Genomic DNA, 14,899 nt, shown 5'->3' on the forward strand with positions numbered 1-14,899 from the left:
TCTTTTACGCTTAGTCTACAGTAGGGAGGTCTGCGGATTAGGATGCTGTCGTGTTTTTATGTATTTATTTATTTATTTTTCGGTGCCGTAAAGCAATCCGCCTTTTCGCGTAATTTCTTACCCGTTTAGCAATCGCCTAAAATACAGGTTTTAGGTTATATTTATAAACGTAGGCCTGCTTACAGTAGCTCATTCTCAGTAAATGTTTCCCATTTGGTTCCCCAAAGAACCTTTCAGCGAGCAGCAGTTCTTAAAAGGATCACATTTTCTTAATGCGAAGAATATTTGAATAATTTGCTATAAACGAGCTTCTGTGAAACGCTCTTAACTTAACCAAAGAGTTATTTTTTTAAGATCTCACGCAGGTAAGGACTCGTTCGCAGCGGCCAGCAAGAGGAAATTTCCTCACGCGGTTCCCAACAGGCCCAGAAAGCCTTCCACATATACAGAAGGCGTATCTGAGGAGGCGCAGATCCTGTTAGGTCCCGGAAGGTGAGTCTTATCAGCTCCTGGTTTCAGGCCGTGTGCTGCGCCAGGCCTTGAGACCTTCGCCGGGAACCATTGTGCGTCTGACCCAGCCGTATGACTGATAGCCTTCCCCCCGTTTCTGCCGCAGACGGGGAGGAAAGGAGGGAGGCGAGGCGCTGCAGCACCAGACATTCCCTGTCACACTAGAGCTCTGAGTTAGGGAGGTCTGGTCTGGAAGCCCGCTGACGGAAGTCAGGCCAGAAGAAATCCACACGGCCTCCTGGGACTAATAAATTAGACAGCTGTATTTTCCCTCACGGCCTTAACCCCGCAGGTGTGTGTTTGTATACATGTGCGCAAATTACCGAGCGTTTAGCCTGTAATGTGTGTGACCTACGCCGCGGGTAATGTGGTGAGAGAGGAAGGCCGTAACCTAAATATTCGATTACAACAGACAGGGGTGATTAAGACGCAGAGTAGCTACACAAAGTCTTCGAGTGGGATGTGAACGGCTAGATTTCCTCTTTTTTTGTCTAAACATTCCCTGGGCCGTGCCAGAGAGGCAAAAATAAAAGGAAAGGTTGCTTCAAGTTCATCTGACCGCTGGTATGCGCACAGTTTACAAAGATTGTCATTCAAACAATAATACAATTAATTTTATTCAGATTTATATGTTGTTCGTTTGGGGATGCACACCACATGACCTTCCACTGGATAAACATGTTGCGAGCGGGGAGCCTGTGTTACTCAGCGCAGCCAGTGTGGCGTCTCCCATCAAACTGACAATTTGTTTCTGTTCGAGCATGAGATCCCATTCATTCGCCGTCGCAGCTGTAAATAAAAAGGAAGCTCGTTTCTGCTCCTGCATTCGCCTCGGGTTTGGAACGGCTCGTTTCTGTTGGGAAACAGGCAGTTGTGTGCGGCCCCTGAGATCGCAGTCCTGGGAATCCCTTGGTTTGTGCGAGCGGGCCTGGTTGATCGATTGACGATTGCGATAAACAGTCGCGGTGCCGTCGCAGTCCACCGCAGCCAGCGATTTTAGCCCTATGGCGTTTTTTTTCGAAACCTAGTGTACTTGGCTACCAAGTAGACAGCTGTGGTCTCAAGAAACGTGAGAACGTTGAAACTAGAGAAGGACAATCGAGCTGAACATCACCAATGAACGGAATACGCTATTCTGCATTGTTTCAGATTGACGATATCAAAATCATTAAAAAAAAATAAAATAAAAATAGTTTAAGATGGAAATGTTTCAAAACAAGCATGTTGGAAGATAAATAAAACTTTTTTTATTATATTAAAAAGTCTCATTGATTATAATGGATGATTATAGCGTCTTTCTTAACGTATTAAAGTCAAAAAGACTTGTTGAAATGAGATTTATTACCTTTAATGTCTATTTGCTCGTCTTCTTAAGGGGAAAAAATGGCAGTATGACAGTGCAGGCTAAAAGAGAAATTCTCAGAAGTATTCATAGCAGACGTGTAGGAACTTGCGGTTGTCAGGCGCTGTGATTGCGATGGATTTCTTTCATTGCCGTGACTTTACTATTTATTGCTGAATAATCAGAAGTATTAGCCCGCTGCATTTATAATCTCCGAGAGCATATAGACGCGGTTTCTTGTCAAATCTGCTTCGAAAATATTTGCGCGATTTACACATTTGTCAGAACTGCTAATTCAAACAAGCATAATTGTGTGGTTTCACAACCTCTGGAAATCACGGCGAAGAGATCGAGTTTGTTGTGTTTGGTGTATTTTTTTTGCGAGCGACAATCCCGGCGTTCGTAACAAGGCTCCGAATCTGGCGACCGAAGTAAATAAAGGCTAATTGTGGACAGCTGCGCGTATCGGCTACGTTCCTGCTGCCATTTTGACATGTTTGTGGTGAAGTATGAATTAAGACAATGTTTGTACGGCCCTTTCGTGTATGTTTATTTGTTCTTTTCAATAAGACGTAAACCAATTGGTGGCAGCAGACTTGTAGACACGAGGTTGCACTTCCTCCCATTGTTTAAAACGGTCGGATCGAAAAGCAGTCGAGGTCAAAATTGTAAGAAAAGGAACATCTGTTCGGCGTGCAGACGGCCGTACGCATATCTGCGTTTTGCTACAATGAAATTCGTACGAGTAAATGCGTTCGGCCTTCAATAAATAGGGTGCGACTTGCTCTGTTTGTACAGAACTATAATGGATTAGCCTCTCAATGAGTAATGACACTTTAATCACACTTAACAGCACTTATGCATCATACTTTTATTCATGTTGACATACAGGGCTGTAACCACCATAGACACTGAGAAGGACACTTCATCTCAGTGTTCAGATTAGTCCAGATTTGGTTGATTCTTAAGTTGATGGTTATTTCTTCGGTATTTATCTCCCAGGGGTTACGTTTTGGAAACTTCTTGTTTAATGAAGATCACATTTACAACGTCTATGAAATTCCAGTGCCTTTTATGTGTCGATTTAATGACTGACCCTCGTCCAAACTTTCCATCTTAAACTATAAACTATAAGAATTATAATATAATTGATGTGCTTATAATAAACCTTAGATGCACAAATGTTTGCACAAATGACTAACAAGTTTTTTTTTAATTCCCAAATAGTTTTCTCTGTGGTTATGATTATGAAACTACAGAAGAAATATCAATGTAAATGCCTCAGATGAACATGTTATTCTCCATAACTATCGTGCATTTGAGATACATGATAGTTGTGAAATTCTCAAAACGAGTTTTTTTTTTCGAAATTTCTAAAATGTTTAAAATGCCATTTCACCCCAGAATTCTATTAAAAATGGATATGTGATTGAAATGTTTAATATATTATTATAGCAGACAAACTTTAGTGAATTATATTCCCGTTTCTTGAAATAAAATAACATTTAAATGAACTTTAAAGCTTTTAAATGGGTGTAAATATGTGATATTGATATTTTAATGTAAATGTGGTTACATTCTTGTTGAAATAAGATGAATTTCAGTGCCGTCAGGTGAAATATGCGTTGTTGGACATGTTAGCCCATTTCTCCAACTATAGCGTATCTCTTACCAACATGTCCCTCATAACATGCCTACTCTGGATCTTTAAGAGGTGTCTCCTGCATTTTTTTTTCTCCCCTCTTTCTTTCTTCTCTCTTTTCTTAAAGAGTGACTCATGATATTTAACCTACTTACTGAGCTCCACCTATAGCTGCCCTCTTTCTGTCTCGGTAATAGGAACGTCTCGGGTCCGCAAACTCAGAATGCGGCGAAGGGAAAACATGGTGGTCTTTCAGTCAAGTCCATCAAACAGAATTGACGAAACGGGCAACAGAAAACAAAATAACCCACGCGGAGTTTAGAAAAGGCCCTCGTTCGGCGAAGCGCGCTGACCCTTAGCAAGAAGGCTAATGTAACACGTGAACAACACGAGAAGGTCCTGCGCTGGAATGTCGCTCTGTGTACATGTTTGGTATGAGTTGCTGACTTTTCCGTCACGGTCCGTGCATGTTTTTGAAGTCAGGAAGGCTTCTCAAATTCTACCTTTTGAACACTGTTTTGTGTTCATTTGTGAAGTTCATTAGAACGAAGCTGATCATTATGCAAGACCGAATGCAGATTCAGATGTTTGTTGATGTTATCGCAAACTTATAATGTTCCAGTGTTGTCATATTTGTTGAGGCGGCTCTCTAATGAATGCCCTTTGATATGGTATTAGTTGACAGAAGCTGCAAACGTTTTCCCCAGAAGGCACTTGTGTCATACGCTTCTGTGGTCTCCGTTCTTCTCTCAGCCTGTCTCTCTCTGTCTGTCCCCAGGCCAACAAACCTCGTGCTGGAAGCTCCAAATCCCATAATTACAAAGCTGACAGTTAACACACAGGTAAGCTACCTTTACTGACCGGCAAAGAATGCAAACATCTACTGCGCTGGAGTTGAGAGACAGAGATGGAGGCCATGCTGCAGGTGTAAAAGTTACTCCTCCGTATCTCCTGGGGGTTGTGAGGGCATAAGATCATCCCAACGCAAAACTGAGAGATGGAGCTGGGAGAGCAATCGTGGAAATAATTTTTTATCGATTGACTCTTTAAAGCAAAGGTTCTTCATGATTCAATGAAGATTTTATGGTACCTTTTCTTTATACGGTTATAAGGTTCCAAAAGAATGATGCCACAAAGCTTCCCCAAAGAAAAAGTCTCTTTTTTTTGAAAGGTTTCGGTCATTATTATCAATAGGTTATACATGCAACCATAGATGGCAATAATATCGTGGAAAATGGTTCGTTAGATTATTGAGTGTTCTTTAAACCAACAGAAATATTTACTTTTCACCGAAAGACTCTTTGGGTAACTTCTCTGTGGTATCATTGTGAAAACACCCTTTCGGAAACCCTCATTTACTTGTTTAGTTGAGAAGCAGAAAAAATGCTTTCCACGTTTTGCGTGATTTAATAATTAAAATCGTAGGATTTGGTAAGATTTTAAACGATTTGCTCGCTTTCTCACACGAAACAATGGCAGCACCCGAAATACAGGTCTGGGCTGTGCAGGTGATTTGAGATTGATAAGTTATCTGATGGTGCCGCCGCTCTCTCTAAGAGCAAGCTGGCAGTTTCATATCTTTTTCAGGTTCAGGTCTTTCGCTAATAGCGGGTCAAGAAAAGTAAAAGCGCGCTATCTCTTAAGCTGACAAGAATCTACATTTTTAGGATACACCGCACTCGCTGCCTGGAGTGGCTTTCCAACAATACCCATCCTGACCTCTGGCATAAATTCTTTAACAGCATGATCAAAACCGACTTGAAAATAAGTATTGTGAAAGAAATAAAGGAAAAGTAGTAAGAAAATGAACAAGAGGCCGTGCGTTGTCTGAACATACACTTTTGGAGACCTTCATGATATAAATACCACAGAGCAGCTCGCGTTTCCCTTTTTCCTCTTGGGCCTTGAATTATGATTCTATTAGAGACCTTAAAACATCGTAAGTGTTTATGTGAGGGACAGGAAAAGCTTAGACCACCACCTTGTGGCTTCACTGAGACACGACGTGCAAAATCTTTTTATCTTCTCTAAACGTGTTTGCATCTGCCCCTGCACAAAAAGTACATAAATGAATAAATTATTTACCTAAACTGAATGCATGATATAAATATGACATGCCAGCAATTAAGTATCATTAATAAAAATACGTAAAGGGTATTTTTTAACGTTGTACATTTTAAGGTTCAGCTTCTTTTTTTCCCCGTATAGCCTAAATACTGAGGTCAGCTCTTGGAGGACACGCCTGTCCTCAATTGCACAAATCTCGCATCTGACAACATATTTCATATTCTCTCGCGCTCGGGAGATAAACGAGCACATGTCGCGTGTTTTTCAAAGTGCGCTGACACGGCTGTAAGTTTGATCACGACGGGTCATGCACAGCAAACGATGATACAGATCGGAAATTCAAAAAGCAAACTAATAGTAACTGCATTCATTCTTCGCAACCGCATTGTAAGTCAATGTTTTCTCTCCGCCCTTTTCTGGGTGGTTAATCAGAGCTGAGGTGCGAACGACCAGAGGTGAACAGAAACGGGTTCCGTGACGGTTTAAGGTCTGTTTGGCTCAATCCAGCCCAGCGGTACCTGCTAACGATTCGTGGAAATATTAACGCAGCGCTCATGTCGATATTCGGCGAAGTCCCGCGAGCGGCTCCTGTCGGGGTGTTTAAAGTGAGAGCAGATTTCTATGAAGATCGAAATCCCAGCAAGTTGATTCTGGGACCCGGAGGTGAGAGATGCGCTTTACATCGACGCACCGCGCGTGCATGAGGTCCCGTTTACGCTGGTGCGTTTTAGTTTGAAAAGTTCGGGGTCGCATTTCAGTGTAAACGGAGACTATGGAAAACTATGGCGTGGCTGCCCACGTTATCTATGCGTATCCATGACGACCGGGGAAACAATAACATGCTCGTTGTTGTTGTTGTTGTTGTTGTTGTCTATGGTGGCCACGACATATTAAGTATGGATACTTATCAATATCCTCTTCGTTTCCTCGCTCCTCCGTCCTACATCCTATGACCCGGAAAACGATCGAGGTCAGCCATCTTGTAGGATATCAATTGCACCGCAAGGAATGAGGAGGCTTTTTATTATTATTATTATTATTATTATTATTATTATTATTATTATTATTATTATTATTATTTAAATTAAAAATGTAACAATCACAGGGGATACAACCAAAGCAATAAACATACATAATCAGAATATAAAACAGCAATTGATTAAAATCGACAAACAAATAAGTAAAAAAAAAGTCATCATGAACTTAAAATACATTTTAACTAAACATATTACACGTGTCATCTTAAAAGAGTACTCTGGAGGTAACCTTTACACTAGTCACTTTTCCCCCATCAGTGCTGCTGCACTTTCGTATTACGTGATGAGCAGTAGTAACATATTTGGATTGTGATATTTAACCACATTTGTATTACACTTATTGTGTTGTAATTTGATAGCTATATCAAATTCAGCATTGCGTTTGGTTTAGCTGGTGGGAGGTGGAAGTACAGAGCACTGATAACATCATTAAAGTGAACTAAGAAGGATGTTATGAAACTTTTGTTTTCCTAAGGGCAGATAACAGTCATAAATTGCACAACTTCAAATATAATGCAGATATCTGGATATGGAACTCGAATAACTGTGTGGGTGTGAATGACAGCAACGCTGCCTATTGAAGCAATCGTAGCCCGCCCTCCCTTCTTTATCATTGGTCAAAAGGCACGTCGCTCTTGCGCATTCGAGTTGTCATTGGTCTCCGCCGTGTTGTCTTGCGCGTTCTTTGATGACGTAGAGGCTTGACCTTCCAGTACTGAAAGACGATTGGCTAATCTGTAAGTCCAACACGAACTCCCGTGTTTCTATTGGTTAGTTTAGACACGCCTGTCCTCCATTACCCAAATCTCGCATCTGAAGGTTAAAGTCTTGTTTGGCTCCATCACGCCGCACTTCACTCCAGTGGTACCTGCGTATCAGTCTCCCTCTCCTCGCTCGTTTGTAGAAATATTAACCCGACGTCATGTCGATATTCGGCGAAGTCCCGCAAGCGGCCCCTGTCGCGGTGTTTAAACTGACAGCGGATTTCCGTGAAGACCAGAACCCCAGCAAGGTGAATCTGGGAGTCGGAGGTGAGAGATGTGCTTCATATCAACACGCGCGGAATATACTTATATGAATGTCAGCGTGTGCTAGTTTAATGTGTGCTTTTGTCCATGCATGCACACACAATTATGCTCTTTGACAAGAGTAGGCCTTGTATATAACAAGAACTGAACGCATCGGTCTTTCGTTTAAAAACTATGTATTAATTAGATTGAAATATAGCATTCTTTCCTTTTAAATGGTTATGATGGTTGTCACGTTATTACAGCTGGAATCCATTAACAGCATCAGTAACATGAGATACTCTTTGCATGAGTTGACATTAAACTGATTGACATGTACATAATTTTAGACTTTTTTTTTTTCAGTTTATAATGGTATTGATAGACTAGAAAATGCCCAACATTTGAACTGCATGCTTAAATGAGTAATGCATGTTTAAAATTAATTAAATAAATATATATATATATATATATATATATATATATATATATATATATATATATATATATATATGAGTTGAAATTATTTATGTGTTAATAATCTATTAAATACTGCTTAAAAAGCACCCTAAAATTCTGCAGAGACTAAAAAGTTTTATATAACAGATATAACCTTGTCAGTCCCTTCATAATAACATTTTTCCACTAGTCTTATTTCATATTTTTGATGACTTGGTTATCACTATAAAATACAGACAATATATAATAAAAATGTAATTGTATATGACATTAAATTTATCAGTGGTCTGACATTTAAACCGAAGTCATTGCATTCAGCTCCAGAGGCATCTAGGGTTCTAAATATATTAAAGGATAGAGTTACTGTTCCAGCGTTGGTGGTTTCTGTTGGAGACCTGGCCCATGTGCTGTTGACTGAGGATGAATAGATTGTGTTATGTCGACAGTATTATTGTACAGAAGCACTGGTCGTGTCATCTGCCGAGTAGTTACTCCTGATCCCAGTTAGAGAGCTTGACCTCAGAGGATTCTGGGAGGATTATCTTTATCTTCCGCTTTTCCTGACGCCCTGCTAACACCACGGCTCCTGAGGTTCGGAGACAAAGATGAAAATCAGATCTCTGAAAATCCCTGAGTCATGATTGTGCGGACTGTTTTTGAACACCTCCCCCTTGGCTTGTGGTCTTTCCTCAGATTGAAACGATTATCCCTCTTGAGCAACCCAGAACGCCGATTTCATGCGCTTTCTGCATAGATATTTAGATATTTACAGTGTCCGATTACATCTTGTCATACCTCTGCAGGTGGCGACAAAAATACTTTCTCTTATTTTTTTAAATAATTATACTTAACATATATGTTGCACCATAAATCACCTATTAATCTATTCTTTAATACAGTCAGAGATGCAATTGAAAGTCATTGCTCCTCTTTTGATTCAAAATCCTTACCAGTTCATGTACAGAATGTCGTGTAGGGTTTTTCATTCAAGAATTGCATCAAGGTATGAACGTTACAGATTAATGTCGAATAAGCTCGTTTTGCTCTTGGGTAAAAGTTCACAGATAAATCCTGATTATAAACGGGCTTGATAAAAAGGAACATTACTCACGACAGATATTGATTAGATAGGAATTCAGGGTGCTGTAACGTACACCGTTCAAAAGTTTGGGGTCTGTAAGATCGTTGAAATGTTTCTACCCGCCAAGACTGCACTCATTTCATCAAAAATAGTCAAATATCACAACGTAGAATTGAATGTATTTCTATAATTGCGAAGCTGAATTTTTGGCTATTTTTTTTTTGCTGAATAGAAAATTCAAAAGAATTTATTTGAAACAAAATAGTTGACGGCATACATTTAAATGTTTATCACCTTTCTGTCCTTAGCCTACAGGACAGATGAAGGTCAGCCCTGGGTTCTGCCTGTGGTGAGAAAAGTGGAGAAGATGATCGCGGATGACCATAGTTTGAACCACGAGTACCTGCCCATTCTAGGCCTGCCAGAGTTTCGCTCGAGCTCATCTAAGATCGCTCTGGGTGAAGACAGTCCCGCCATCAAGGACAATCGGGTCAGATGAGAGCTTCCTTTTTTATATGCATTTCATTCCCGTGATGACTGATTTTTCAGAAGCCTTTATTCCAGTCTCCGGTGTCACGTGTTTTCATTTTCAGATTTAGCCAAAAGTTGCATATTTGAAAGTGGTATCATTCTAATGTAGACGTTTCTGTTGCTTTTGCGCTGCAGGTAGGAGCTGTGCAGTGTTTAGGTGGCACCGGTGCTCTAAAGATCGGAGCCGAGTTTCTTCGCCGTTGGTACAATGGAATTGACAATACGAAAACCCCAGTTTATGTGTCTGCACCCACATGGGGTGAGCTCAAGATCTGTTCACACAGGAAAAATACCGTCATTCTAATATAACTAATGTTAACGTTTCTGCTTAACCGTTTTCAATTAACTGTGTTTTTGTTTTGTTTTATTCAAGAGAACCACAATGCAGTTTTCTCTAACGCCGGGTTTGAGGACATCCGTCCGTATAAATACTGGGATTCAGGGAAGCGTGGGCTCGATCTGGAAGGTCTTCTGGGTGACCTAGAAGTTAGTAGTGATTTCGAAACGGCGCTCTCTTTAACGAAACAAGCTCTTCGTGGTTACTTATTTATCAGTAATTGATAAATGTTATCTTAAAAACCTCTGATAATAGGTGAAAAAGAAGCGTTGAGCGCGGTGATCAGAGTATTAGTTCAGATTTTCGCTTTAATGGCATTTTTAAAAACAGCATACACTACCAGTAAGTTTGGTATCAGAAATATTTTTCAAATCAGAAATGAATACTTCTGTTCAGAAATTTTGCATTACATTGATATAGTCTGAAACTTTGTTACAAAAAAAATTGTATTGCAAATAAATGCATTTTTTTTTACTTTCTATTTCTACAAATATTAAGTATTAAGCATCACAAAATGAGAATTGATCATTTTAAGAAATAATTATATTAAAAAAGCAGAAAATCAGCATATTAGAGTGATTTTTAAAATATTATGTGACACGGACGATTGGAGTAATGATGCTAAAAAGCTTTGTTATTATGGGAACAATTTCAAAACCATAAATCTTGCTGACACGAAACCTACACAATTGTAGTGTATTTTCTTTTATTCATTACAAGGAAACCTTGCCATAAACCAGAGATGCCCAAACAATCTCTCTAGACCATATTACAAGGAAAAGGAAAAATACAGTTTTAGCCCAACTTTAATTTGCACATCATTTTAAATTAAAATGTAATTATTTATATCATAAACATTTTGTGCATTGAAATATAAGAAAACGGCGAATTAAATGGTTTTAGTTTGTTTACATTTACACATTTTCTTGGAATTAGATAATGCGACGTTTAATTTTGGCCGAAATGAAATTCCATTTTTAGCTTTTCGCATTACAAAGTTTGAACGCGTCTTCTATATACAGTCCGAAAGAAAACATGTCTTTCCTGTCAGAGCGCACCTGATCACTCCATCTTCGTGCTGCACGCCTGCGCTCACAACCCCACCGGCACAGACCCCACCCAGGACCAATGGAAGCAGATCGCTGATGTCATGAAGGTGAGACCGCCACAGCAACCCGGCATGATCTCACTCAGATTAGAGCGATGAAGCAGATGGTACAAAAATGGATCCTAATTGCATGTAATAAGCCATTTAAACCCATTGTGCAATTACAACCCACTGTTGTCTAAGTATAATCTCTTGGCAGTTTTATAAATACTGAGTTACCTGTTGCATAATCACTTAAAGGCAACCATAGCAAAATTGTAGATTCACGCAGAACGCAGTCTTCCTCAAAGTTCACGAATGGAGCTGTAATTGCCGTAATGCATTTTTGCATCGCAGGGATGTTGTTATCTGACTTTTTTTTTTTTCCCTCTCATTTCTCTCTTCAGCGAAAGAGTCTGTTTGCCTTCTTTGATTCCGCCTATCAGGGTTTTGCCTCAGGAAATTTAGACAAGGACGCCTGGGCCGTCCGCTATTTTGTGTCTCAAGGTTTCGAATTGTTCTGTGCTCAGTCGTTCTCGAAGAACTTCGGTCTGTACAGTAAGTGGCTCCAGTGTTGCATGTTACGAATTGCATTTTAATGCCTCGTTCAGAACCGATTTGTAACGAATGATTTGACTCCGCAGACGAGAGAGTGGGGAATCTGACCGTTGTAGCCAGAGATCAAGACAATCTGAACCGTGTATTGTCTCAAATGGAGAAGATCGTTCGAATCACCTGGTCCAACCCTCCGTCCCAGGGCGCACGGCTGGTTGCCATCACACTCAACACCCCTGAGCTCTTTGCTGAATGGTGAATGCAGTTCAAATTAATCTACTTTTAATGCGTTCGGTTTTAAAAACATGTAATGGGAAAACAATTGCATGTTAAGTTGTAAAGTATGTATAATGGTAAAATCACAGCTTTTCATTTATTTTGAATTTAAAAAAAATTGTAAAACATAATAAAACAAATATATAATACATAACAGAAAAAATAGCAACGTGCAAAAAAACTCTGCAACGTATATGTGTGTGTGTGTATATATATATATATATATATATATATATATATATATATGTATATATATGTATATATGTGTGTGTGTGTCTTTTTATATATATATATATATATATATATATATATATATATATATATATATATATATATATATATATATATTAGTATATATATATATATATATATATATATATATATATTAGTATATGGTAGAAAATTGTTTTTTCTTTTGTTATTTAGATTTTGACCCAAATGTGTTCTTGACAGATTCTGTGAGATTCACCAGTTTTAGTTCCTTAGTTCCTAGTTTTAGCACTTGACCCAACATTGATAGCACTCTCTTCTTCTTTCTTCTTCTTCTCCTGCTCCTTCCTATCCTTTTCTTGTTTAAAAAAAAAAAAAAAAAAAAAAAAAAGCCTTGTATCTGCGTTAGGTAAGACAAGACCCCACTCAAGAGCACTTATGCACTACTGCCCTTTGCTGATATTAATTTGCTTCTATATGCCTACCTCATTTGTACGTCGCTTTGGATAAAGGCGTCTGCTAAATGACTAAATGTAAATGTAAATGTAGTTCCGAGTTATTTATAGTCTGGGATTTAACCATCTTTCTACAGGAAGGACAATGTGAAGACCATGGCAGACAGAGTCCTGCTCATGCGCGCGCAGCTGAAGGAGAAACTCAAAGCACTCGGAACTCCAGGAACCTGGGAGCACATCACTGAACAGATCGGCATGTTCAGCTTCACCGGGCTCAACCGTACGTATCTCCTCCTAGCGCTTCACCACTGGACGCATCTGTTGTAACACGCCAGTCACCGATGCTTTACCTGGTGATTATTACACAAAAACAACTGAACGGAAATATTTCATGTGCTTTCATAGTTAACCGCACGTTCTGAGAAAACTGGTAATGAAAAAAAAAAAGTTAAAAGCTGAGGACATAGAATTTAATACTGAGAAATAGTTAAAGTTAGCACTTAAAATGGTTGAAAGTTACTAGTTAGAAAAAAGGTTACAAGTGAGGAGTAAGAAAATAGTTGAATGCTAGTGCTTAAAAATAGTTCAAAAAGCTAAAACTGGTATTTATAGGAAAGTTAGTACTTGGAAAAAATAGTTAAAAGCTAATAGAAGAAAATAAGAAAATATTTTTAAAAAAAGTACTGATTAAATAGAAGTTAGTATTGAGAAAACAGTTAAACAATGGTATAAAAATAGAGTTAGTATTTAGAAAATAGCAAAAATAGAAAAATGGTACAGAGTAAGTTAGTGCTGGGAAAATAGTTAAACATTAGTCCTGGAAAAAAAGTAGTTAACAGCTAGTAATGGAAAAAGGCATATTTTGTTTGCAGTTGCAGCGTAGTTTGATATTTTATGTTAATTAATGCAATGCATTCATTTCAAATTTGCATAAAATGTTCATTGTTATTTTCTGTTTTACAGCTAAGCAAGTGGAGTACATGATGAAAGAAAAGCACATTTATTTAATGGCGAGCGGTCGCATCAACATGTGTGGCCTGACCACCAAGAACATCGACTACGTGGCTGAATCCATCCACGAGGCTGTCACTACAGTCCAATAAGCACCTTTACCGTACTTCCTGTGTGTGTCCACAAGAACACAGACACGCACACTGATACACACTTTCACTCATCAGCATTTCAACATTCAACTTTAACTGTAATTATAAAGAAACGAAATGGTTCCAGAACATATATATAAATATATATATATATTTCCCTTTGCCTTTCTCCTGTGTTTTCAGAGAGTACGTTGAATTATTTTCCGTGGTGTTCATTTAAATCTCGTTTCGATGAATAAGCACTTTCTGGTGGGATTTAAAGTCAACCGAACATCTCTTTCTGGGTTTCATTAACCAGAAGGTCCAGTTTCACCGATTTTATGAGCCTAAGGTTAAATTTAAACAGGTTAAAGTGACTGTATCAGAGTTCTACACAACCTTTGTGTTAGTGGGTGCTACGGGTAGAAACTAGCCTTTTATTAACTTGTCGTTTTTGTTTTCTTTTTTCCATCACGTGTCTGACAATTTTACACCGTTGAGTGCTGAACCGAAGGACAACGCATGTTTTATGATCAATGCGTGTGTGTGTTATTAAAACATTTCACCTTGAAATCCAATTTTTGTGATTCGAATTTAAAATAAGCTGGTATTATGGTCAGTGAAGAGGAGCATCCTGTGATTTTCTTTGACAGCTGAAAGAGAATGAATTAAAAGTGATTTGTGGGGTTAAATATTCCTAAGTTTTTCGTCTTTGTTCTGGAAATTCTTGGCTGTGAAGAGCCCAGGCGTTGTTTTGCACTTTATTTTCTGATGTCTTTTTAATGTGCTGATTCTGGTCCATCACTTTCAATGCTGTGTTCCTGTGTTCACTGCAGGACCATTTAATGAATGTGCAGCCGTTAGTCCAAGTACATTGCTCTCCCGCCCAGCTTAGTCGCTAAAGATCAAACCTCTAGGAGTGTAACAACTCGCTGAGCACAAATATACTAATCAAAGTGCATTGAAATAAATGAATTAAACAAACGTGTTTTCCGGTGTGTTTTATTAGCCCGAGTTGCATGTCCCAGTTGCTATCATTCAAAGGTATTATTAAAAAGCGATGCTTGTTTTCAACAAGGATGAATTAACCTGATCATTAAGTGATGGATTTCAGCTTTTCTGCCACAAAGCAAGCACCGAGTAATGAGATTAATTGAGACTGTGCGCCTCCAGTTTTTTTTAATTCTGTAATGTTCAGCTTTGTAAAGTTGTGCATGTAAC

At 38.8% G+C, this 14,899-nt stretch overlaps 1 protein-coding gene across 2 annotated transcripts; it reads left to right on the forward strand.

The window, feature by feature from the left end:
- Positions 1-6,070: 6,070 nt before the first annotated feature.
- On the forward strand, positions 6,071-14,662 carry got1 (glutamic-oxaloacetic transaminase 1, soluble). Of its 2 annotated transcripts, none has more exons than XM_043255334.1 (9): positions 6,071-6,224; positions 9,454-9,635; positions 9,812-9,935; positions 10,050-10,162; positions 11,065-11,169; positions 11,508-11,658; positions 11,745-11,910; positions 12,734-12,876; positions 13,560-14,662. In XM_043255334.1, exons 1-9 carry the CDS (start codon positions 6,116-6,118, stop codon positions 13,697-13,699), a joined length of 1,233 nt encoding a protein of 410 aa, XP_043111269.1. In that variant the 5' UTR covers positions 6,071-6,115; the 3' UTR covers positions 13,700-14,662. The 2 variants fall into 2 exon arrangements, with proteins under 2 accessions (XP_043111269.1, XP_043111268.1); XM_043255333.1 differs by lacking the exon at positions 6,071-6,224 and adding an exon at positions 7,392-7,629.
- Positions 14,663-14,899: the final 237 nt, after the last annotated feature.

This window comes from Puntigrus tetrazona, chromosome 13 (genome assembly GCF_018831695.1).
Source record: "Puntigrus tetrazona isolate hp1 chromosome 13, ASM1883169v1, whole genome shotgun sequence".
In the NCBI taxonomy this organism is placed as follows: Eukaryota; Metazoa; Chordata; class Actinopteri; order Cypriniformes; family Cyprinidae; genus Puntigrus; species Puntigrus tetrazona.